The sequence below is a fragment of the Cheilinus undulatus genome, linkage group 21 (genome assembly GCF_018320785.1).
Source record: "Cheilinus undulatus linkage group 21, ASM1832078v1, whole genome shotgun sequence".
Taxonomy (NCBI): Eukaryota; Metazoa; Chordata; class Actinopteri; order Labriformes; family Labridae; genus Cheilinus; species Cheilinus undulatus.
The window spans coordinates 22,598,259-22,625,673 of NC_054885.1; the positions used below are offsets into that span (position 1 = coordinate 22,598,259).

Below are 27,415 nucleotides of genomic sequence, written 5' to 3' on the forward strand. Positions count from 1 at the left end.
AATATTTCTGAAGGCTGATGTGGACCTTTACCCTTACTGGGCCACTGTACAGTATTGGCATGAAAACACTTGTGCCTTTTGTTTTTAGTTATTAAGGCATTTGGTAATAAACATAAAAAAAACATGCACACAAAAAAGCTTTTTTTTTTCCAGAAAAAAAGGACCAGTATCTTTAATCAGGTCTACATGTCCCACATAAATACAAAATCACCCTGTGTAGAAAAGAACATTGCACATCCCCTTGCTGAGATTGCTGAGATTTTACAAATTCCCTATATCAACGATTACACAAGTACATATTCTCTCGCATTTTATAAAATATATACAAATATGATATTATAAATAACATTAGTTTCAAAACAAAGAGCTTTCAAAAGGCAAAATTTGCACATTTTGAGTGCCAGCATCAATGTTTTCATGCATTTTGAGATTCAAATGTGTATTTCTTTTAAAAAAAAAATAATTAGCTTATACATCCCTTAGTAGTGAAAAAATATATAGAATTTTAAAAAAGGTCTTAACCAGACAGTTGGTCACCCAATAGTGACTGTTTAGTCCAGAGCAGCATTTATCAGGGGCCTGAGAGGTTCAAAAACCATAAGGCAAAAGTCAGACTACATGTTTTCAGTACAATTACAATTGGCACCTAGCCTGTCTAGTATGTCAGATTTATGTCCTGCTTTCTGTAATTAGTTCTGTGAGGTTGAACAAAGAGCGCATAGGGCACTTTGCACACTCAGCAGTCACAGATGTAAACAAACTAAATGGCAACATGGAAGATGAGGGATGAAGTTGGTTCCATGAGGGAGGACCACGACAGACTGAAAAAGAGACATGTCAGCAAGAAGCAGTAGACACCCTTCAGCAACCACATGAATATCTTCTGTCAGTATTATCATCAAGCTAGTCAACCATTCATTATAATGTTAGGAGAGACAAACAAATACAGGATAGTACAGCCAATACATGCTTGTTTACTGTCTCATTTCTGGGTGTAATCTAGTCGAGTCCCTCTTCCATTCCAACAATATCCAGTCCCTTTGACTGACTGTGTAACTCAGTAGTTTGTCAAAGTTGTCAGTCAAGTTGTGTCATCTGACCCTGGCATTAGTTGTTGGCCATTGCGTTGACAACTAACGCCAGGTTGTTGTTGGTATTCATCTAGCAAACCCAACTGTTAGTATTCTGTTAACGACATACTAAACTAAAAGTCACATGACTTCATCAAACAGGGCCTATGTCCCATCCCAGAGCAGATTTTACAGCCTCACTTTCCATGACTTTGAAGCTTAATTTCATAAACTTACACATCTTTTTTTCTAACTGAAATTTGGCCTGGTGGTTTGTAATACAGTGGCCTGTCATACAACGAACCTAATTTTTTTTTTCATAACTTTACAGGGCCTTTAAGTATGACCAATGAACTGCTGTCCCCTATATAAAAAAAATTAACCAGTGTAGTTTACCCTATGTATCCCGCACGGTGCAATTTTTTTGTTTAAATAGTATGTGGTTGTAGACACAGCCTAAAAAGAAGTACGATCAAATAAATCTGCAGAAAGAAGTCTGGTTATTATTGCATTGCTCTGTCCACTTTGAAAGAAGGAGACAAATACAGGAATGAACAGGGGTTAAAAATGTGCAAAAACCAAAACTAATGAAGGAAAAGTCGATAAAACTGACCCATGAAGAAGGCATGTGACAGAATGTGATTATGGGATATGCTGGTGTTTTTAACACTGTTGAATGGAAGAAGAAACTTTCAGCAGACTGCAACAGTGGCTGAAAAATCTTTCAGGTGTTGCATGGTTTCTTTTTGTCACACTTGACCAAAAATGAAAACGTTCAGTTTGATGTCAGCAACAACAACTTATTTTAAGAAGGCTTTGAAAGCTGATCTATACATTATCCTTCACTTAGTGAAGAATTGTAAAATATTGTCAAAGAAAAGGCACGATGTACAGTATGTGGAGTCAAACATCCCAAGAAAAAACAACAGCAAAAATGTAAACAACGTTGAGAGAGGTAACAATAAAACCCTTCTATATCCTTTAACTTTTATACAGCAGAAGTGTTCATTAAGAGATACTGGGCCTAAATAGGGTCTGTGGCTTTCTTGATTTTAAACAATATAGCTGTCTTCTATCCATAGCGAATGCACTTCAGGTTGTTTTTGAAGAAGTGAAGCCTCCGTTTGAATTCCTCATCACTTCCTCCTGGATGTCTGAAACTCTGGTAGCGAGCTGAGTCCTTGCTGCTTGTATGAGGCTGATGGCCGATGGTTACATGGTTACAGCTGGCAACCATCAGGGAGCCCATGCCATCCATAAAGAACTCTAGAGTAAGACAGACATTCATACTTTCCAGGAAAACCTCTGGGAACACTGAGAAGTGTGGATTTCAAACTCTGTCACATCTTTTAACCTACCGGAGTGAGCCACTCGCTGGAGCTTAGGGTCGAATCCCACCTTCCGCGCGGCATCTGTACGAGCCAGGAAGAAGTTGACCACCCCACTGGCTAGAGAGCAATAGGGGTAACCAGGGAGGGGTTGGAATTTCCCATTAGACTTTCTGTTCAGACAGCCACCCTCCATTTCTTCTCCTTCTTGGTAGATTAATGAGAAGTAAAACTGGTTTCCTTGTACAGACCCGCCAACCTGGTTAGAAATAGAGACAAATGAACTAAACTTGTTTGTTGTTTGCCTGCTCAGTATAGTACAGTTAATATTATATCATATTCTTCTGTTGTCAATTATTAAACCATTTATTTCACAATAACTTAGGAGGATGCCAGTGTAAATGTGTGTAAAACCGAAAAGCTTATGAAAATTTTTTGCATTTTGTCTACTATGACAAACATGGCCTTTATGGCACATTTTCTCAGAACTCTTCCTGTAAGAGGCACCCTTGGAGCACCCTAAAGGCACTTCATCATATTTTGTCAACTTAGATGACCCCCTGGAGGGCACTTAACCCCATTTTGTCCACTAAAAGGACACTTTGAAAAGCACTTTAACCCATTCTGTGATATGGTCTGAGTTTACTGTGAATTTATATAGTCCTGATCTAGAGAGTTTTCTGTTGTAGTTTGGTGTTTCTCCTGTGTCTCTTCCATTTCTCCCCAGCATTGCAGGCTGTGCTCAGGGGTGTGGCTGACCTACTTTCTTGCTGAGTGCAGCGGGGCACACCTGATGTCACTCATCAATCACTCATCTCTCCATAAAGAGCAGTTCAGCCTCCACTACTCTGTCTGATAATTCCATCCTGTTCTACTGGTGCCTCGCTGTCTTGTTCTGCTCTGGTCTTCAGTACGGCAGTCGGCCAGCCTCCAGCAGCCACAGCCTGCTGGGGTTCTTAAGGTATTATATTTTTTTCTGCAATTCTGTCCTCTGGGAGAGCGCCCTGGAGGACCAGGGGCCTGACTTACTGAACAAGTGTAATGCCTTTTATTGTTTATCATGGGAAATGCTATACAGCACTCAAGCCTGGGTCAGAATCCACAGTTGGGTTGCAGGAGAGTTTTTTGGGTAGCCTAGTGTGTTTTCAGAATTTCTATGCTACAGTATTTAATGCAACATCTGTCTGCACAATAATATATCCAAATGGGTGGCTCCATCCTATTAAACTCGCCCTCCCTACCATAATAGAATAAGAATAAAACACATAACAAGGCTAAACCAGCCACTGGATGGCAAAAGATCTAAAGTCAGTTATTGATGCTTGGCTATTTATAAGAAACTCATTGTTCCAGACTAGATGGAAGGCCCAAGGAGTCAAGCATGAGAAGAAGACCTATGTGATGGACTGAAGTGGCTTCTTCTGGGCTTGTAAAACAGAAAGTGCCAGGTCAGGACCAGATCAAGTCCAGAATTTAAGTTATCCAAGCTTGCATCAGCTGTCAGTTTAACCAAGAAGCCAAGGACGGTGCAGAAAGGAGGCTTGATAAGCAACACTGTATGGAAAAACAAAGTTGTTGGGTCATGATTCTACCTTGTAAAAAGTGGGTCACCAGAAAAAAGGTTTTGGGAACACTGCTCTATATCAGTGCTTCCCCAAGTATGGGCCAGGACCAACAGGTGGGCCTTGGGGGCACTTCACGTGAGAGGCCTTTTACTTAATTTAAACACCTTGAATTAATTAAAAAAAAAATCAAAATCAAGTTTTAAATGATCATAAAATACTCAATTATATGTTGAAATACTTCATTTAGTCTGCCTAAAGAACTTGCTTTTGCAGTGACATAAAACCATGCAACATCAAGTTCCTGTTTCTCTGGCAATGAGCGACAGAGTTTGTCCCTAAACTTCCTGCTGTAATAAAGCTTAGGGACTGAAGAGTTGAAGGTTGTTGAAAAAGTGAGTTTTTTTAACTTGAAAATCCAAAACAGCTATTTCAACATTATTTTTCTAAGTTAGAAGAACACATTTTTAGTTTTTAGTTAACAGTACTCAATCACATTAAGTATTTTTTCACATGTGGTCACTTAGGTTGGCCTACCTTGAAGGGCATAAATGTTTAAGACTAAAGTATGTAAAAGAAATAAGGAATATTGCAGCAGATGAAAAAGATGTTTTGTCAAAGTCAAAAGAGTTTGAATATTTCCCATTTAAACTACTGGCATTATTTTTCCTGAGGTAATGAGTCCAGCAGTTTGAGTGGGATATCAAAGTTCAAAGATTATGAAAAGATTTCTAATGCACGGTTCTAAAAAAGTAGATAAAAAAATATACATGGCTAACTACAGAACTAATGATATAACCAAACATTTAGCTTAAAAAGAATTACAGCCTTGACAGAAACTGTTTCATTCTCACCACATCCAGTTCAGGGACTGCCTCCATGACCTCCACCAGCTTCTCTATCTTTGTGTTTTCTGTAAACACAAAATCGTCATCCACCCACAGGAAGTACTTGGTGGTCACCTGAGAGATGGCAAGATTCCTGCCAGCAAACCAGCCCTGAGGGAAAAAAAAACATGTTTAATCAATGTGTTTGAAATCTAATGAATAAAATCAGAAAGGCCAATAGAGGATAACTCTCAGCAACTGTGATGTCAAAATCCCATAAAATATGTTGTTGTGGTCAAAAGTATTAATAACTTAAAACAAGTTTTCCAGCTTTGTTATAAAAAAGAGCAGGTCATCTGTATAGAATTTTGATTGATATAGATTTTATTAACATTGATACTGAAAGCCTCCCCATGTACAGAAAAATCTGCAGAGTGTTAGTAGATATAACACAGCTATTTATTTTGAACAAATCTTCATTCAATCCATGGTGACTGAGCACTTTTTATACTGCAGCAGGAATGTGCTTGAATCTAGAAAGCTATAGAAAAGCACAAACACGACAGCAGAAGTCCCTGACATCTACATGTGACAGGCAAACAGATCAATTTATATGGGATAAAGAAAACATATAAACTCATGTATTAAAAGTTGTGATTTTTAGTGCATGTTTTCACCTAGTATTAAACTTAAAAACCCCTGAGTGTGTGTAGGGTTGTTTTATGAGAGAATTCATTTATAACTAACCAATATTAAAGATCACTAAAGTTCCTTTATTCACTCTTCATCACTGATGCTGCATGCCAGTTAAGGGGCAGGGTTCAGACTGGCTTACATTGACTATAAAAGTATTCACTCCCTTGGGTGTTTTAACCTTTTATTGATTTTCTAAATTAACTGAGGTAAATATAATTTGGAGTTTCTGACAGAAAATGACAAAAAAAGAAACATGTTTATGTCAAAGTAAAAACAGGTTTCTACAAAGTAATGTCAGTTAAATAAAAATGCGTGACTGCATAAATATTTACCCCTTTTAGAGTGACTGACCTAATTAAGCAGAGGTCCTGCCAATTGGTTCTAGTAATCTCACAATTATTAAAATGGGGATCACCTGAGTGCAGTCATTGTGTCTCACGTGAATTAAGTATAAAGACACCTGTGTCTGGAAGGTCTAGTCACTGGTTAATCAGTATTCCTGGCTACCATTACACCATGAAGACAAAAGAACACTCCATGCAACTCAGAGAAAAAAGTATTGAAAAGTATAAGTCAGGGAATGGATGCAAAAAATTTCCAAGGAACTGAACATCCCCTGAAGTTCAGTTGCATCATTGAGAAATGGAAGGAATATGGCACATGTGTAAATATGCCTAGATGAGGAGAAGGAGACTATAGTGAGAGAGGCCACAAAGACAACTGTCATTTTATTCAGAAGGAGTTTCAAGCAGCTGAGATGTCAAAGTCAAAGCTTAATGGCTGCATCAAAGCCCAGACCTCAAGCCAACAGAATTTGTGGCAGGACTTAAAAGCGCTTTTTACTTCCGATCTCCATGCAACTTTACAAAGCTTGAGCAGTTTTGCAAAGAAGAATAGAGTAAAATTACAGTGTCCAGATGTCCATGCCTCATTAAGATCTATCCACAGACTCAGTGCTGTGATATCTGCCAAAGGTCCATCTAGTAAATACTGACTTGAAGGGGGTGAATATTTATGCAGTCACTTATTTTTACATTACATATTTTTATTTAATTGAGATTACTTTGAATAAATCTGTTTTTACTTGACTTTAAAGTTTTTATCACTTTAACTTTAAAGAGTTTTTTTTTTTGTTGGTCAAAATAGCCAAAATAAATTGATCATGATTAATTTATAAAATCATTGAAAGGGTAAAACATCCAAAAGGAGGGGAGTACTCTTTACATGCACTATATGTACAGGTTGGCAAATTTTCACTGGTACCCGTGCTGGAGGCATGATGTAGTGCTCTATGTGTTCCCCAGTTATCTGCTGTGGTTCAAAGCTGTCATCTGCAATGATAACGTTGATTTTGCTGTAGAATTTGCGTATGCTGCTCAGCAGCACATTGAGGTTAGAGTAACGCAGGAATGTCTTTGTGGTGATGGTCACATGAGAGCTGATTTCTGAAGAGAAAAGACGAAACAAGACACAGGAGGAAGCGGTTATTCAGGTTCAAACCGTGTAGACAGTGTATGCTCAGAGATCACAGGGCCTTTCTTTCTGACAGCAGATGTTACATCTATGAATGTGAGAACAAAAGAAAAACTGTTCACAACAGTTTGACAGAGGATGTGTGTTTAAAATGGTGATAAATGACCACAGGATCCCCTTTGTACAGCACTGATACTGTTATTTTGCTGTCTTGTAGTTTGATGTAGTTCAATTGATAAAAATTCTCTAGTTAGTTGGTTATATATACTACAAAACCTAGCATGGGTCAGTTACAGTTTAATCGTCCTGCATTCTTTGGGCTAACTTTGAAGCTGATCATTTACAGCACTTTTATAGGAAATATTGACTACACTAAAACACAGGTTACCAGCATTTACTGTAAACACTTCAGTTTGAATGTTAATCTTTAATCCTGCATAATGATCACACCTACCTGTTCCCATGTCATACAGGACTGGCATAACAGGCTGTTTTATGGTGATGGGAAACATGGCTTTATGGTTCTCGAACTGGAAGAAGGCTGGGCACAGAAACGGTTTGCTTAGCTGTGTCTTATAAAACATTAACACCATTGCAGAAAGAATCTGAGCCCAAAATATGCTTATAGTCTATGAACAGCATAAAAATGTATGAGAAAGGTTATATGTATATTTTTTGCAGATCATCTCTCTAATTTCTTATTGTTCATAAAAATTAGCTTTTTGTTTTCACCTACCAAGATCGCCAATGTGTATATGGTAGATAGTGCTGGTATATGTCACTGTAGCCAGCAGGTTGTTGAGGCTCTCCAGGCTGTTAGACTCCACAACCAGCTCCATCTTACCATCACCTGCCATTTACAACCACAGTATTTCACCACACATGAGCAGTTTTTTCATCCACTTTGAAGAAGTTCAATGTAGACATTTCCCAGAAATGGGTCATATAATCACACATCCACTTTATAAATTAATGTGGGATAAACACCAGCTCCTTCTGACCGTTTGCGTAAGCAAACCCAACTTAGACACAATCATGCAAGACCTATAACCTTTATGAGGCTTGTTTTGTTACTACAATCTCACCTTTTATCGTCACTCCTTCAGGTGGATTGCCAGTGGTGAGGACCCCTTTGGACACGTTCAGGGACAACTAAGGGAGACACCATTTAAAAACTTGAGAGCACTGATAAAACACATTAAATGCACAATAACCAACACTATATATTATAATCATATAACTTAAATGTTTCTATGAATCATTCTTTTTATTCCTTTTTATTCCTATGTACCTTGTCCAGTTACAAAAAGTAAGAATGGCCTCATTTACAGAAACAGGTCAGGTTACTATATTGTGACAAAGGCCCCATTCACACGGAAACGAATTCAAGTGTGTACGCAAAAGATTTTTGTCGGTTTGGCGTTTCATCCACACGGAAACGGCGTTTCGGGTGCCTGTAAATGATACTTTTTGAAGCCGGGTCCCAAAGTGCATAAATCCGTAAACGAATACCGTTTCGTTTCCGTGTGGACTGTTATCCATCTTTCTTGAAACGATTACGTCACACACAGCGTAGCGCCCTTAAGGCGCCTGCGCGGGTTAGGCCAAAACAATAATAGCGGATTACAGATTTGTGTTCCTGCTGCAGACGCTACAGAGCTTGTTTTAGCTTTTACAGAAACAATCCCGTCTTTACAGAAAAGTTTTCCAAAACGACACGGCAGTACAGCGTTTTCGTTTCCGTGTGAACGGGGCCAGAGTCTACCTCTGTGATCCCCTAGTCATTAACTCATTCTTCCCATCTTGAATTTCCCTGCACCCTTTTCACCTGTCAAACAAGATTTCCTCCATGACATTCTAGATAGAGCCACTCCCTTCTGCTGTCTAATCCCTATGGCCTCATCCATCTGATCCTCCACTCTTCTGAGTTATACTCAGAATAAGACTTCTGTCTCAAAGAAACAACATTGTGGTGGGTTAGCCCTGAACACAAAGCCTCACAGCCACAGCTGAGAAACAAACTGTTGATGTCTCTTTGGTTACCTTCCTGCTTCATGCAGCCTTTAGTTCCTGTGCTTTTGAAACAATAATTTGTAAAGTTCTTACTCTTGGCCCATCGACCATAGCCTCAGCCAACCTTGTGATCAACTCATTTGGACAAATTAGGGTTGTTAAATCATTTTGATATCACATTCTAAAGGGATACGATCTTTCCTCAAAATCTTGTTTTCGCACCAACAAAATGGTATATGGTACCTAGGACTTTTTGTAGTAACTGTGAAACCAGAACCATTATTTAAGTGGGTATATTGCTATGAAGCAACAGCGTGGCAAAGCTGCTCTCTCTGCATCAAAGCTGTTAGACTGACTAACACAACAAACACACCCACACATGTTTTCTGACTGCCTTTTCATTCACAGATGGAAGACACAGATAACAAGTCATGGCAGCATTCATCACAGTCTGCAGCCATCCTGCTGACAAAAGCATGACAGGACTCTGGAAGGCCAAAGTGAGGAAGAATTAGCTGGTATGTGAAATGCCAGCTGAGAATATGCTGAGAATAAATTTGTTTTCAACATGTATTTTGTTTTCAAGTTCCTTGAAATGTGACTAAACTCCCAGACCAATTTTTGTCTCCACTGAGATGTTAATGGGTCTTAAGTTGTGTGGCTCATCAGTTCAGGTCCAAAGCTTGACATGTGACTCCAAATGATCAAAATTATATTTTATGTTTCAGAAGTATAATAATAAATAGAAGAATAATAAACTTTATTTGTATAGCGCCTTTAAAAACAGAGGTTTACAAAGTGCTATGACAACAAGCAGAATCACAGTTATAAAGCAAAACGCAAACAGCAAAACATCACAAGAAAGACAAAACCCCAACAACAGAAGAACCCATCAAAAACTCAGCTAGCAATGTAACTCCAATATCATAAAAACTAGCAGAACATTCTAATCACGAAAATGGTGTCAGTTTAGAAAGACATCATGAAACCCAGATATGTAAGATTCAGTAAAAAAAATGAAGACCAAGAATAAAAATAAAAACCCAGAATAACCTAGACCAATCCAGACAACACAGGAACCGACTACATAAAAGAGACCTAAAGCCCAGAAATGTAAAAGCAGCAAATATACACAAAAACTGCCCTCTTTGAGCTGAAACCTTTAACTGCAGTTGAATGTTTCTATCGATTAATCTTGAGGCAGGTGATAGGCTATGTGGTGCAAACTTCTTTCAACAAACCCTACAAAAATGACAAACCCCCTGACTGCAACCCACTGGTTGATTTTATGAATGTGGAGACTATAGAGTGCAAATTCAGATCTATTTGTTTAAAAACACTGAAGCCAACCATTTAAATCTTGATAGGTGTTGACTATAATTCAGAGATGTCTCCCATCATTCCTGCTTCTCCGTGTTAACAGCATCAGCTGTTTTCAAGCTCTCTAACCATGCTGACAGTTCAAACAGGATCTCAGTGACCAACAGGAAACTGTACAGAGGAGAGAAGTCCTTCCCTTCAGATAGTTTTTCCATGGCAAAAGGGTCATTGCTGCTTATGTGTTTTGCAATGTTGTGGCTGACAGAGAATCATGAAACAGAAAGCTGGTGTGTTTCTAGGGTTTTCATTATTTTTGAAATACAGCACTTCAAGTTTGAACAATAAGATTGGGCTTTCCTGGAATAACTAATAGGTGAAATGTCAAACTCCAAAGTGACTCACAATTTTGGCATCATGAAATCATCAAGTGCATGAGCATTCTGATGGGAATGACACATTTCCAAAAGACGAATTGTGAACTTTCCTTGATTTCATGTCTCTGCTGACTTTTCTGTGAGGCTAACGCAAGCGTTCATTGCAAACCTGATGGTGTTAAGGGCGTTAACATCCAGCCCCCTCAAAAAAAAAACAAGGTTCATTTTAAAACCATCTCAAGCTCTCATGGACTCGCGCACTCCTCACTGCAGACCTAGTATCATTTGATCAGAGTTAGTGAGGAATCAGTGCTCAGGCTTTTAGATTGCCATTACAATTGAGCCACCAATTGTCATCAACAAAGAACAAACACTCATTAAGGCATTGTCATTAAAACCACTTACTTTGAGGTTTGTGTTCTGTATGGTCAAAACAAAGACGCTCCTGCACAATGACTTTAAATGATGCCTGCTCAGACAGGCCCAAAAGTTAAACATAGGCAGTGAGTTCAAAGCTGGCATGACCCAAAGCACTGCTAAAGTCACCATATTGGCTTGGACTAGACTTCTCCCCATTTTGATGTTTTGTCTGTATTGTAATGTTGTGTATTTCAAGGCACACATGCTGTAGCATATAGGAAATGATACATTAAGAAATAGTGCATAATAATATAATAATATAATAATATAATAATATATCAATAGAATATAGAAATAAGACACTCCTTAAGGCATTGGAGCACAATGACTAACCCTAACCCTAACTGCTCAGACATACCCAAAAGTTAAACACAGGCAGTGAGTTCAAAGCTAGCATGACCCCATATTGGTCTGAACTAGCTGCCTATAGCTTATATAGATTATTTCTTTGCTGTAACAATGCTTCATGTCAATAAATTGTATACTGTTGGAAAGCTTATAAGTTTATTTCTCTTTTACATGGTGCCACGTTTGTAAGGATGACACATTTGTGGGATGAGAAGCAGAGCTGAGTATGTGGGTTGCACCAGTGAAAAATTTGCAAGTGCAAAACAGCTTATTTTGCTGTTGCTACTGACAGCACCTGTGAACATGGGCCCTCCTACAGCTGTCAGTAGGTGTCTCGCTCCAAGATTTGGCATGGCACGTTTGACTGATTTGATCAGGCAACTTCAGCTGGTGTTCCACAAACCAGGTTGCAGCATTATTAAGAGTTAGCCCTAGTAGCGTCTCTAAACTGAAGGCCAAGTTCAATATAATGGGGGATGTCAGCCCAAGTGGACATCCCAAGAAGATGAACCCCACGGAAGACTGTTTCCTCAAACTGTCAGCCCTCATGAATTGTAGTCTCCTCTACAAATTTGCAGTCAAGGTTTGGAGGAAGTTATGGCTGCTCAGACAATCTGGAACAGATTCATATAGTCCATCTCCAGTCTCATAGGACTGCCAAGAGGCTTGCCATGACTGACCTTCACCATCAGACCCATTTGCACTGTTGACAGCAACATGTGCACTAGAGTCTGAACATGTGGGGGAACGTTATGTCTAGTAATGGGTTCAGATTCTGTCTATGGCAGTAGGATTTCAGTGTTTAAGTGTGGAGCAGATGCAAAGAACACTATGCTGATTGCTGCACCAATAGAGTAACAGCTTTTGGTGGCGGCAGTGTGATGGTGTGAGGCAGCATCTCTCTCACTTGAAAAACAAGACTTGTCATCACTGGAGCAATCTCAATGCAGAGAGATATCGAAATGAGATTCTGCAACCAGTGGCAATGCCATATGTCCACAGTCTGGGACTAAACTCTATCCTCCAAGATGAAAACACTCACCCCTACAGAGCAGGGTGTATCAGAGACTACCTCCAGAATTTGGGATTGGAGAGGATGAAAAGCCTACCAGCAGTCCTGACCTCAACCCCATCGAACACTTGTGGGATCAGCTTGGGCGTGCTGTTTGTGACAGAGTGACGAACACAACCACATTGGCTGACTTGTGACAAATGCTGGTTGGAGAACAGAATACCATATGCTTCTTCCACATGCTTCTGAGGCTCCTGTTTGTTAAATGAAAAATTGTTAAATTGCCACTATGTCTTGTTTCTTCAGACTTCAATCATCCAATCAACCAAACACCAAACAAGAGTCAATGGCAGAAAAATCAGCTTGGCACTGGCAGAGAAGATTTAACCCATATTTAATGGCCACAACCCACATACTCAGCTCTGCTGCTCATCCCACAAATACATGTTGCTTACAAATGTGGCACCATTTAAAAGGGACTATAATCATAATAGATGTATTGTCAAGAAACATTGTTACAACAAAGATAATGTGTTGCTCTTATTTCTACATTCTATTGATATATTATTATATTATTATGTCCTATTTCTGAATGTATCATTTCCTATATGCTACAGCATGTGTGCCTTGAAACACACAACATTACAATACAGACAAAACATCAAAATGGGGAGAAGTCTAGTCCAAGCCAATATGGTGACTTTAGCAGTGCTTTGGGTCATGCCAGCTTTGAACTCACTGCCTGTGTTTAACTTTTGGGTATGTCTGAGCAGTTAGGGTTAGGGTTAGTCATTGTGCTCCAATGCCTTAAGGAGTGTCTTATTTCTATATTCTATTGATATATTATTATATTATTATATTATTATATTATTATGCACTATTTCTTAATGTATCATTTCCTATATGCTACAGCATGTGTGCCTTGAAATACACAACATTACAATACAGACAAAACATCAAAATGGGGAGAAGTCTAGTCCAAGCCAATATGGTGACTTTAGCAGTGCTTTGGGTCATGCCAGCTTTGAACTCACTGCCTATGTTTAACTTTTGGGCCTGTCTGAGCAGGCATCATTTAAAGTCATTGTGCAGGAGCGTCTTTGTTTTGACCATACAGAACACAAACCTCAAAGTAAGTGGTTTTAATGACAATGCCTTAATGAGTGTTTGTTCTTTGTTGATGACAATTGGTGGCTCAATTGTAATGGCAATCTAAAAGCCTGAGCACTGATTCCTCACTAACTCTGATCAAATGATACTAGGTCTGCAGTGAGGAGTGCGCGAGTCCATGAGAGCTTGAGATGGTTTTAAAATGAATAATGGGAAACAATATTGTGGTGAGATACACATCACTTGGAAGCTAAATGCACCATTCAGCAATAACAAACATGATTAAAATTCTCCCCAAAAAAGTTAATGTTTACTTTTTTACATAATCAGACTCATCATGCACTGACTTACTGATGAGACAGCACTAAGCTATGACAGTCAGACACTTACAGGATACATGGTTTGAAATTGTGAGTCAGTTTGGAGTTTTTAGATTCTGTCATGTGTTGATGTGGGAAGTCCCACATCAACACATGACAGAATCTTAAACTCAGTGTTCAACGTGTGACCTATCAATGTGTAGCACCATACATACCTGATAGCTTTCTCTTCCGTCGGCTTTCAACATTAACCCTAAAATCAAAAAGAATTGGAACTTTTATACAGCTCTGTTACGGAGGCAAACACATTCATGTGAGGCTCTATTGACTTTCAAAGCAGGTTAATCCAGTAAGCAAATTACTAATAGCTCCCTGTGTCTTTACTTTGCTCCCTTTGTCCTGTAGTTTCTCAATGCTGATACCCAAACTTAGCTACTTTAGGATAGTAAAGACATAACTGTATTTAGATAACACAAGGACATTTATTCAGAGTTGATTTTCCTGTTGAGATTAACTAGTTGAATTGCCTACAACATTTTGACTCTGATTGAGTTTGTATGGCAATATTTACCCAAATTATACCATGCATCAAGGCAGGAGAGCTTGTTAACCCTGCAAAGCAGATGAATCTTCTGGACTCCATGTCTGTCAGCAGGCAAATCCATCTTGAAAAGCTCCAGCTCACATTTTTGCGAAGCAGCACACTGTTTGGGCCAATCAGCATCATTTGAGGATAATGATGCGGTAGCTATGGGCGGGGTTTAGTTCTACTAACTGACTTCAGTGGCTGCCACAACATAGTGTCTGTTTTATCAGAACTGGGCCATTTGATTGGCCAGTCATGAATGGGACAGACAGAACGTTCCTCCCATCACCTTTCGAGAAGAATTCCTGCCTTTCCCAAACGCTTTCTATGGGAGCTTTCACAGATGAATGTGAATTATCCATGTAATAGATATTTGTAACAGTCTATCTGGCGTCTCAGGTAGAGCTCGCAGTGAAAAGCCAGTTTGTGGCTACTGCTATGTGGCAAATGGCTACTTGACAGCTTGCCATAATACTTGACCAGTATTGAGGGCTAATATATTACAGCATATATTAGTACTACATTAAACTACTAATTCTAGTTCCATTGAGTGAAAGTGACAACATTTAATCTTGAGTTGAATAAAAGTGCACATTCTCTAGTAGTATTTGCTCTTTTGCAACCTCCTCTTCATTTTTAAATCTTCCTCTTATCTTTACTTCTACAATAAGATCATTTTCTGCAAGCTCAACCTTTGGAAACTTTGTAGTAAGTGAATAGTTATAGCAATCAGCTCATTTATGTATTAATGCTTAATACCATAATTCACAACTGAACACACCTTTTTGCCCCTCTTTGTGTCACTCAGGTCCTATAAAAGCTTTATTATGTTTTTTATATTTTTTGGGAACCAAGTGATTTTCATATTATACAGTTTATTGGTTTATTAGAAACTTTAGGTACATAAAGTTCTTCTTGAACTTTATTTACAGTGTGTTATACCTGGTATGAGCGTAGAGGTCTGTGGTCGTACAATGAAACCCTGGATAGGGTACTGCAGAGGAGAGTTAGCTTCAGCCAGCAGCAGAGTGGATAACACTGATGTAGTTCTGTTGAATAGATGGAGGAAAGGGATGATGGGGGGAGAAAATTTTAGCTGTTTCAAAAAACAATACTGTGCATAATTGCAAACCAGTGTGACACTCCATAGTAAATACTTTCGAATTTCAAACACAGTTACCCTTAACCTTAAACTAAGAAAACCATACAACTGTTTATTGCGGCTGTCAGTTAAATCGTTTGAGCTAGAGCTGTTGCATTAAAAATCTTCATTGATACTGATTAATTGTTTATTTGTTGTGCTTTCACATGAGGTCGAGAAAGGTTCATAAATATTTTGAACATGTAAAAAGATTTTGTATCTGTATACATTTTCCTACTCTCCTATACTGTAAATGTTTGACATGTGAAGAGCCCAAGCAACAATTATTGTGTGCAGAGTCTCTCCTATTTCGGCTGCTGAAACTTGTAACTTTTCCAGGGAATGGCCTGATTCAGGCAGATTTACACATGTGCCATATTCCCTCAATTCCTTGATGATGGATTTAAGTGATCTCGAGGGAACATTTAGTGCCTTGGAAATTTTTTTGAATCAATCCCCTGACTTATACTTTCCAATAACCTTTCTCCAAGTTGCCTGTAGTGTTCTTTTGTCAGCATGGGGTAATGGCAGGAATGTTGATTAACCAGTAACCAGTGTCTTTATTCTACAATCTCTTTAAAAAGTGTGTAGGCATGGGGAGGTCTGATCTCACCAACACATTGTGAAGGGTAGGTGGTCGTTTATTAACAGAACAAGGAGGATGTGCCAATGTTTTCTGACTACTGCCTCTATGTCTCTTGAAGCTGGTTAGTATTGGATGGTACATATAACTCTCTGCTCTGTTTTATTTAGGTCTTGTCATAGAGACGCATTCAAATTGTGGTAAGTTGTTAAAGCATGAAGATGCATTTTTAACCCAAGTGTCTTTGAAGCCTCTATTTCTAAAACATCCTCCAAATCTGTAACCTGACATGCCAGATGGAGGTGTTTCACACATCCATCTGGGAAAGCTTCAATAGGAAACATTTGAGAAAAGGCAGAGATTTGAAAAAAACTGGTAGTGTGATTGGGTGAACATTCTGTCCGTCACATCTCTAAGGGCCAATCAGAGCATCAAAACACATGATGTAGCCGCTATCAAGCTGGGCGTGCGCAGCTACTGAGGAATAATGCGAAACATGGTGACTACAGACATGTAAGTACTCGACTTTTGTTGTTTTTGAAAACAAAATAACTCACTGCTGTTCTTTGTTCTTCTTTTAACAAAGAAATGGTGTCAAGTTCTAATAAAACTGGTGCTTTAGCAGCATCCACACTAATCTCTTCCTCCATAACTGCACCAGCTCTTGCTGCTGCTTGTTTATGTCACGACTCTGCTGCACCTGAAAGTACTGCCCCTCATCGCTGATTGGCCTTGTCACTTTCTAACCGGGCCCAAACGATTCAGATTGGAGCTTTGCAAGATGGATTCGCCAGTGAAAAACAAGGAAACAGGCGTATCCATCTTCTTTGCAAGGTTACCAAATCTGTTGATTGGATGTGAAAGTCTTCATCAGAGCTACAAATCCGCCTCACTTTCTTGAACCGGGAGATGGAAAGGCTTTTTTTGAGAGACACTGGGTTTTTTTGACTCACCATGGAGATGAGATTTTCTGTCTGTGAGTTTTCTGTACAGATCAGTTTTCAAGGTGATATTTTCTTTAATAATCAGCAGATCCAGGAAGTTCATTGTCATAAGATGACATAGTAAACTGTAGAAGTTTGTTTTTGCATTAATGCATAACCACAGAAATCTTGAAATGTAGATAGTGATCTTCTGGCTGAAAGAGGTACCCTGACATTTTTTTTCATCGATACCAAAAATAAAGAAAATATCAACTTGGCAACTGATCTGTATGAAAAACTAGAAACTCTCTTGTCCATGGTGAGTCAAATCACCCAGTGTACAACATTAAAGAGTTTCCTTCTTCATCAATCACATTCATGCACATGATTCCAGATTTCAAGAACTCCTAATGACAACTTGATTTAAAGATAAAGTTATCCATCCATCCACTACCTGGCTTTATGCTGTTGTAGCTCCTTTGCTCGACGTTTCATCAGCTCCTCAATCTGATCCTTTGGGAGGTGGTCTTTAAGGAGGATTGAGCCAGCAGGGCAGGAGCATGGACCAGAGGATGACACCGGACTGGATGATGTCAAACTGAAAGGATGAGGGTAATATGTTATTCAGTTCTATTCTTTTCTTTGCCATGTTATCACTTAAAGAAACAGTGAACAACTTAGTATTAGCAAATGTTAAGAATGCTGTTCAACAACATAGTAGGGTTGCCAGTCTGCCAGTGCTGTAGATGTCCCAAGGGCCAGAAGACTGCTTGCGGTCTCCAGGTGTATACCAGGGATGAAAAGGCTCAGACAAAAGTAATGCCATTGAGCTTGACCTTGGCTTGTGAGGGACACACATGTTGACACTAAAGAGCTTGAATGTGGCCACCCTCCAGCCCCTTTACAGCCCTGGGCTGTGGCACATTTGGCCCTATAATAAATCCTTAACGCCCTACATACCTGAAACTTATGCACATGACTGTAAAACTTCTATTTCTTGTAAAATATACACATATCTGCCTATAGGATGTCACAGAAATGAAGTTTGATACATTGTTTCCTGTTTAGTGTATTTGCCCAGAAACCCATAACTAATTGTTATATAGTATATAAGAGCTTCTCCCATGGAAGATTAAGTATGGTAACTATCAGTAAACAAACAGGTCCACCAAACCACACCGCAGCATACATGCACCTTTGTTAGAAAACCTGTGAAACTCACAGTATAAATTCTTTGGCTGGACTGAACACTGAATCATCAGTTAGTGACAGACTTCTCTGTATTAAACACTGTACTGACCTCAATGCAGAGACTGTTTAAAAAAAAAAAAAAAACTCAAAGCATCTAAAGCATCATTTTAGAAATCACTTGAGATCAATAAAGAGTCAGTGATCTACAGTTTTTAATCTAACCTTTAAAAGAAACTTGGATGAATCTAAAACAATTACATTTGTCCTGAAACAAACCCATTCAAGGGGAATAAAAAAACAGGGGATGACTGAGTCTTTTACAAATAATTGTTTTAATCCAACAATACATCATTCAACATCAAGCCAAAGTTAGTTATGTGGGCATGGGGTTAATTGTGATCGGTAATTGTGATAACATGACATTCTTTTCTTGTGTAATAATATAGTCCAAACCCCTAATCTTAAAAAATGGGACAATGTGTAAATGTGAATGACAACAGAATGCAGTGACTTGCAAATCTTTTCAACCCATGTTCACTTTAATACAGCTAAAAGACAAGAGATTTATTGTTTAAACTGATAAACTTTGTTTTTATTTGGAAATATTCCCACATTCAGAATTCAATTTCTGCAACACATTCAAAAAAAGTTGGGACAGCATGTTTACCACAGCATTTCATTTGTTATTTTTCAAACAACATTTTGTAAAATATTGGAGAGTTGAAGACAGAAATTATTGAAGTACTTAGAATGGAATTTATTCTTGTCTTTGCATCACATACATCTTAAGTTGCTCAGCAGTGCAGAGTTTTTACTATCACATTTTGGGCCCATAATGCACCAAAAAATTTCAATGGGAGGCAGGTCTGGACTGCATGCTGTCCAGTCAAGTATCTGAATTCTTCTACTGTAAAGCCACGCAGTTATTACTGGTGCAAAATGTGCATGACATCGTCTTCCTTAAACAAGCAGGGATGTCCCAAAAAAAAAAAAACATTGTGGAGAAGGAAGCATATGCTGCTTCAAAACCTGCATGTGTCTCTTGGCATTAATGGACCTTCACAGATGTGCAAGTTACCCATGCCTGGAGACTAATACACCCACACACATGGATTCCTTGCCGAAATATGGCAGTAGAATTAACTTTTTCCTGTAGAATGCTCAAGGTCAGAGTGCCAGTCAGGGAATACAGGGATAGAAAAAGGAACAAGAAGGCAGAAGATGAGGATGAGGAAATGAAAGTCACAACAAAGAAGTTGCAGGCAGCAACAGATGAACACTTACCTTCCTGTCGTTGTGCATCATTTAAATATGTGGTTGACCTCAACCATGAGCCCCCCCGGAAGCAAAAGAGCAGAGACAAAGCTTGCTGTGAGAACAAGGCAGGCTTTCCCACACTGGATGGTGCAGATCTCACTCTCCAACTCATCAGTTCTTTATGTCAAGTCTCCACCAGGCTATTCTGACCTCTTCATCACACAACGCCAATATCGCTGAAGAAATAACTTTCAAGTACAACCGCAACAGAGACATTATCTTGTTTACAATAAAGTCAAGGCTGAGGTGTTCTAAACTTCAGAGAATTAATGCTTCTGATGTATAACGTTATGAAGTTTTGTTCACATTACCCCCCCCCTGCCATGATAAATTTTCATCCCCGTGGAGGATACATTTCATCCCTGCCTCTGCACCGCTGTGAAATTATACATAGTATCTTAGTAGTATCTTATTACAGCTCTCCCTGCTTTGTATAGTCTGCCTCCTGTAAGCACAAGTCCCTGAAAGACATGTCAATCAATCAACACTTACAGCCTAACCCATTCCTCGCCTCCTCATTCAACTCTCATGAGCCAATGCGAGCCCAGTTTACTGACACAAACTTACCAGTTGTTTGTTTACAAAGTTAGCTAAAATAGCAGCATGTCCAAACGACTAAAATTATCTACATGTGAGCACAAAAAGGACATTACTAAAGGAGGAAGGATTTCTGAAGTGAAGAGAAAAGTTTTAATTTTAAATTTACTTTTACAGTGATATAAGTTGGAGTCCTGATGCTCAAACCCCGCAGCTGCAGGTGCTAACTAGCGACTCGTTCCTTGAGGACAGGAAGAGAACCCACGAGCTGAGGAGGACCAGGTCTGCAAGCTACTGTTAGCCATGGCTAAGCTACATTCTCCACACGAGGAAGTGGTGCAGTTGTTCAGTTCAAACTCGTTTAGGTGAGGCAGAAGCCTCTTAGAGAAGAGGCAAAAATTAAAGTTAAGATAGGTTTTAGTCTCGCTCCTGAGGACGTTCTTCCACATGGTAATTCTGCTATCAAGTGAAGTGGAGTGAAAGGATTTGGACGTGACTTCGATGCTGAGGACAGCCATGTTCCCCTTCGATGAACATTTTTCTTCGTTAAGCACGCAAGGAAAGCAAAAGGAGCGTCTGGGAATAGGCTACTTCTGGGAAGCCGGTTTTGAACTGGGGTCTTATTGAGGGGAATGGGTTGACTGTTCTGAAAGATAGGGCAAAACCAACCACAACAAGGTGGCACTTTCGGAGACTGTTTTTAATTATTAACATAAAAATCAATGGTGTGGAAACTAACTGCTTCTGAGACACTGGCTCAGAGGTCACTACAATTACAGAAGCTTACTTCAAGGAGCATTTTGAAGAAAGTCAATCTGCTCTGACAGCTGCCAACTGGGTCCGGTTGACTGCAGCTGATGGCCTTGATATACCAGTCCTTGGGTGTCCTGAGGCAGACATACAATGCATGGGGAAGAAGTTGACAGGCAAAGGAAAGGAAAGCAAAGGAGTGTCTGGGAAGCCGGTTTTGAACTTGGGTCTTATTGAGGGAAACGGATTGACTGTTCTGATGAAAAGATACTGTTTGATCACTGTTAAGTGTGACTAAAAGTTGAAACTGGTTCTAACAACCCAATTATTTCTTGAGGTGATATATGCAGCTAAATAACTGCTTTTGTCTGCAGTTGTTAGAATAACACATTCACCTGTATTCTTTTGTTTACATTTTCTTTGTGACATCAATATTTTACTTGGGGATTGGGGTTTACAGTCCCTACCTGTAAGATGATTAATTAAGGTTACATGTCAAAGCCCTGTTAAGAGTAGGCAGTGTTAAGATATGCCTCACCAATGAGAGTTAAGTTTTTAGGGGTGTAACATAGCCAGAAACAGATTTAAAGGTTTTCCCACTTGACTGGGTTTGTAGAGAAGTGTTACTAAGCCTCTTTTGGTCAAGAAATTTTGAGTTTGTACAGTACGTTTTTTAAAATTTCTTAATCTCTTTTGAATAAATGATTGAGTTTTCCAGTACTAAGTTGGAGTTAACTGCCTTAATGTTTGATTAAAGTAGAAGTGATCCTCCAGGATAGGGTTAGATTTATCCTACAGCTGACAGGAGGGATAAGAGAGGTGGTTAGGTATTATTAATCACCGCATTTACTATTATTCAGGTAGAATCCTGCCTGTTATATAGACTATAATATTATTGACAATTCCAGAACTTTTGAGGTTTAAAAGCCTGTTTGCATTTTGCTTTGGATGTGCTGTCGCTGTTCTGTTGTTTCTTGTGCAGCTTTATTGCTTCATGTTTAGCAGAGATTGGTGCTCCTCATTGTTGGCATGAAAAAGGAAAGATTTTTTAATTGTTGTTCCAAGCTTTCCAAGAAATAAGAGTATGGCTGATTGTACTTTAATAACTTTTAATAGGCCCAGATTGAGAGAGAGAGAGAGAGAGAGAGAGAGAGATAAAGAAAGGAAAACTGAGCGGGCGAGCCCGTGCGTGCATTAACAGGAGGATAAAAAGGAGAGAAAAAAATCATCTGAAATGAACAAGCCTTCTATTTAACTGTGTGTGTTATCGTAATTTCTGATAAACTCGATGTGCCAAAATCCAGAGTCTTTGGAATATAACAGGCAAAAATCCCGGTCTACATAAACTTTATAGTTTATTATTTCAGTGTTGAGCAAAATGGATTGTCAATAGCTAACAATAAGCATACAACTTATTTACAGTCATGATCCCAATAGACGTTGCTCTGATAAGTTTGGAATTTATAATAGAGAGAGCAGTGATGAGCCACATCGCTGACCAGCTGATCCATGCACAGTTAGCGGATGTTAGAGTACTCTAAATAAGAGAGAATCAGTCTGTTAGAACACAGAAGTCTACAGTGCTGTTTGCACTGTTCATTGATAACTGAGAAATACGGTTAGGACAGATGACCAGCTGGTTCTTTTTTGTCACTTCTCAGTCATTATCCATGCGCAGCGCTGTTTGTCTTCCTCTTCCACCAGAAGAGGAGCTAACTTATCATGCCATCAAATATAAAAATATACACAAGATGTTATAAAAATGTTCTGTGGTTAACCCAGTTACTGTTATATGGTTATATGATTGGGCAGCCATTGTGTCCTCACAAACTATGAACTGTGAACTCTAAAATCAGGTGAGAATAGGCCTGCATAGCTATAGATAAAAGGCCAGTTGCAAGTTGCATTTTTTTTTTTTTTTTTTTAGGTTTTTTTAAATGACCCCCCCACCCCCCTTTGGTTTTTCAACAATTCGCACCCTGACTATGACTGTTGAATCCATAGTACTGAGATAATATGACTTTTTCTGGAGTTAAAATGAATTTAAAGTATTTTTCTATGCTGAAGATGTTAATGATTTGCAAAGGTCAATAAAGATCACCTGTCAATAAAAAAATTTAAACTGTGTCACATGGGAGGACAAAAAAGGAGCTACAGGCTGCTTTGGTTTGTAATGTGACCACAGCCTTGAGTTGACGTGTTATATTCAGTTAGCAAAAAGGAAGCTGTCAACTCACTGGAATCTACATGCTTCTTTGAATCTTTGTTCCTGTATTTGTGGGTAAATGTCTAGACTTTTGACACATCTGTGACACGTATATAAATCTTATGGTGCTTTAGCTAGACCCACATCCCCAACCCCACTTACAACTTTTTGTCATAGTCTGACAAGGTCATGTCTGTTAAAAACTCTGTAACTTAGGCCAGTGCATCTTATTAGAAATTTTCAGTATCTTGCCTATCACTGGTAATGTCACTCAAGCCTGTACACTGTGCACTTGCACTAAACATTTCTTGAATTCACGTAACCCAGATTTCAACCGGAATTTTCCCTGCTCTTCCCCTAGTCCAGTGGTTTTTCGACTAGTGGGTTGGGACCCAAAAAGTGGGTCATGGTAGCTGTGAATATGTGCCAGGAAAAAAATAAGGGCAAAATGAATAAATAAAACAGAATTTTATATCCATATATTCAATTGTACTCTATTTCTCTGTGATATGGGTTACATTCTGATAGCCTTCCCCACATCTTGACTCATGTATTTCCTTCTCTCTGGGTAACAGAGCTGGCTTTACTTTGATAATGTGGTAATTTCTCAAAATCTCTTGAAACATCTAAAAATATATGTAAAAAGGACTTAAATGAAACTAATGCATTTATGAACATCCTCCTACAGCTTCATTAATAACAGGTTTTTTAAACATGGCTTTGGTCCAGACAGTTTGCTCTGTGAAATGCAAAATTTATATCTTACTCAGTCACAGCGAGTCAAAAGTATTCACATCCATTACTCAGGTAGAAGTATAGATACTAGGGTTTAAAAAGACTTCTGCAGAAGTTGAAGTATCAACTCAAGCTTTTACTCAAGTAAAAGTATAAAATGACTGCTTTCAAAACTACTTAAAGTATAAAAGTAAAAGTAATGTAAAGGGGAAAAAATTCCATTACGGGCAAAAGATTAGGCCGTGCCACAGGGGCCAATTCCATTCTACCATTCCATTCCTTCTATTCTAGGGATAGTAGCTAGGGATTTTGGGCCCCAGAAACAATATAACACAGGGCCCCCTTAACCAACTAAGTGAAGCAACAAATGTTGCATTATTTTTACAAATATATATGCAATTAAATGTATTTCTGAACCATAATTTCCCAATGTAAGAGAAATATTTTTACTTTGGTTGAATTAAATGTACTTGCATTATTTTGTGGTGCTGGATTATACCATCTGTTCATTTTTAAGGGAGTAGCAAGGCCCTCTATTTTTTTATTTCACTCTATTTAACACAAATTTCAGTCTGTTGACCAATTCATTTACTTGCTTTTGATTCAATAGTGATACTAATTACTAAGAAAAAATAATCAAAAACACACTTTTCATTGCTGGACCTCCCTACTTGGGGCAATCAGCGCCCTTTCCCCCCTGTGCTACACCCATGTTCTGACCATCCGCTCTCCTCTTTTCTGAACGTTTCTCAGCAAAGAGGAGACGTTTCTCCCTTCAATTCGACAGCTGCCAAATATTGCATATTGATGACAAGAGCAGTTCATGCACAATCAACAATGTAACGGAGTAGCAAGTTGCTGAGACCTAAAAGGTTCAGGACTTTTATGAAAACATCCGGGGCTAAAGCCCACATAGCCGCCCCCTAGCTCCGCCGATGTCTTTAAGGTCAAAATACAGGATTATAAAGTTCAAATTAGGAGTTGGAAAGGTCATAATATGAGAAAGAATTTGAAATAATGAATTAGAAAAGGTACATAATATGACTTAAAATTTAGAAGTGTATATCTTAAAAAAGTAAACAAAAAATGTGTTGAAAAGGTCAAAGCATGAATAAAAAGTAATAATCATAAGTTTGAGTCATAATTTTGAGATGCAAGATTGAAAATATGACATGAAAACAAAAATAAATTCCCTTTCCCACCTTCTTGACTTTTATCTAATTAATTTTACTCTTTACTTTTTCTGATTTTAATGCCTTAACAAAGATATCTTATATCATCAAGGTCAAGTTTATATTTTTATACAGGAGGAAATCTGCAGACCTCATACTGGTGGGTGAGTTAATATAAAAATATGATATGACCCTTTAGGCTGTATTGTCTTTTTTTCTGCCTGTTTTTACGTGTTGAACCCATTTTTAAGGGCCCGAGCACCAACCTTGGTCAATGAAATGCAAGAAATTCTTATTATTAGGGCCTGGGCACTGACCATCAGTCTGTTTATACTACCTAGACATTTTAATTTCACCTTTAAAGGAGATTAAAACAAAATGTTCAGAATCAAATCAGATACAACCAGTTATTTTCTTGTACTGACTTATGTTGGATCTGCAAGCTGTATTAGATGACAAATAATATTGAAAAATGTCTAAACTTGTTAAATAAGCATTTTGTAGTTATTTCATTTCTTAAAAGACAAAATAAATGCATCCCTGTTTGTAGAGCTTTGCCTTTGGAGAGTTTGTATTCTAGTGGGTGAAATGCCCTGCCACAGTCTCTCAAAGTATGATTTACTGCCTTCTGCTGAAGGAGGTCTGTAAAGGCCCGCATACACACACCCAGCACAATTTACCTCTGTTTTTGTGTCTCGTGAACGTCAGTGGTGATCTCTCCAGGACAAGTACGAAATATGTGATAATAGGACATCAGCAGGAAGATGACACAAATAACGCTTGCCACCTGAAGTTGCTGTCTGTTGAACATGGCCATCTGATGAGAGAAAAGGATAAAACCACAGGCAAGAGAAAAAAAAATACTGCTGATGATCACAGATTTAAGAATTCTATGAAAGGAAGAATATAAGAATTCTACAGGTATTAATGGGTATTGTTTAATTAAAAAATTGTATATATTAATTCATTAATACCTATTGAAACAATAATCAATAGGTATTGATTATTAATTTATATTCTATAGGTAATAATAAAGTCTTATATTTATTCCTATTATTCTTATGGTTAATTTGCATGAAAAGGAACAATGCACCGTTGTGTTTCACAGGTTTGAAAGGGAACTATTTGTCATGTGAAATACAATTTATGTTCTGTTGGTAATCTGCACAGTAAATAGCAAACTGGTTTGGTACTCTTCAGTCATCCAGCTCACACAAGGCTTAGTGATCTGCTTTTACACTCATCATTATTTATCCTAAGTTTCAGTAGAGAATACACATGAAGGCAAGTGATCAGTAGTGCTCAGCAGCCACCCCTGCAGTTTCCCATAAAGAACTGGAACCACAGGTTTAAAGTTGCGCCACTTGTTTCCATTGTACCACTACTGGCTCAACATGTAATTGAAACCTGAGGCATCCATATATTGAAGATTTTTAGTGACAAGGAAAGGAAAACAAAGAATCTATTTCTAAAGAAAGTGTGTTGAAATTTTAAATGGGATTGGGTCAGAGATCTGAGTTGGTGTTTATTGTAAGTGGTGTCTATTCTCCAGTACAAGTACTTTTCAGATGAATCATTTCCTGCTCTAGTTGGACATCTGTTATTTCCCTGTTTTCCTTCACCTGATTATGTTTATTTATTTAAACAGAAGCTGTAAATGCTCTGTTGCATGGAGTGATCTTCAACTGTGTGACTCTTCACAGTTTAAGGTTTCTGACTCAGAAATACATTGCTGATATCTGAAGGGAAATGTGGTCATTACAGTGGCTCTACTGCAGCAGAGAAAATGGAGCTATCAGGAGAAAAGTAATAAAGTAACAACAAAAATAATAAATAAATAAATGTAAAAATGCTAAGCACAGTTGAGATCTTACACATGAAAAGTGTCAAACAGGGGCCTAGAAAAACTGTTTTATCCATTTAAATATCATTATTAGTCATTTGTGTTGTTATAGTGGTTGACCTGTTTAAATTTGGGTTGCATAGTTGGAAAAAACATATGAAAAAAGCCCTAAACTTTAAATGAGAAGAAGGACAAATTTAACCAGATTTTATAATGATTAATATGTATAAGAAGAAATAACCATTTGGAATTTCCATAACCTTAACCCCTCAAAACAATGATTTTTTTTGGCCCTATAGAATTATTAAAATATAGCAAGCTGCCAAATAGTCGTCAAATAACCATATTTAGTAAACCAAATGAAAAATTAATGGTTATTTATTTCTAAATATGCAACAGGTGTCTCACATTCACAACTAAAACACTGCAATAAATGTTAGAAAAAAATATGGAGTTCCTACCATTTTCTCTCACCAAGGTTCCCCTCCTGTTCCTCTCATGCAACATGGATAAGTGACCCTCCTATGTAATGCGGCATGTAAAATGAGCAGTTTCAAT

General features: G+C 38.3%; 1 protein-coding gene across 1 annotated transcript; it reads right to left on the bottom strand.

Annotated features, from left to right (window-relative positions):
* Window positions 1–196: 196 nt before the first annotated feature.
* On the bottom strand, window positions 197–27,415 carry LOC121503612 (beta-1,4 N-acetylgalactosaminyltransferase 2-like). The gene is made up of 12 exons (XM_041778096.1): window positions 27,319–27,415; window positions 25,695–25,831; window positions 17,561–17,704; window positions 15,402–15,508; window positions 14,089–14,126; window positions 8,042–8,108; window positions 7,693–7,806; window positions 7,411–7,497; window positions 6,747–6,928; window positions 4,815–4,958; window positions 2,429–2,657; window positions 197–2,336 (listed from the first exon to the last, which is right to left on the bottom strand). The coding sequence occupies exons 1-12, from the start codon at window positions 27,319–27,321 to the stop codon at window positions 2,143–2,145; spliced, it is 1,446 nt and encodes a 481-aa protein (XP_041634030.1). The 5' UTR covers window positions 27,322–27,415; the 3' UTR covers window positions 197–2,142.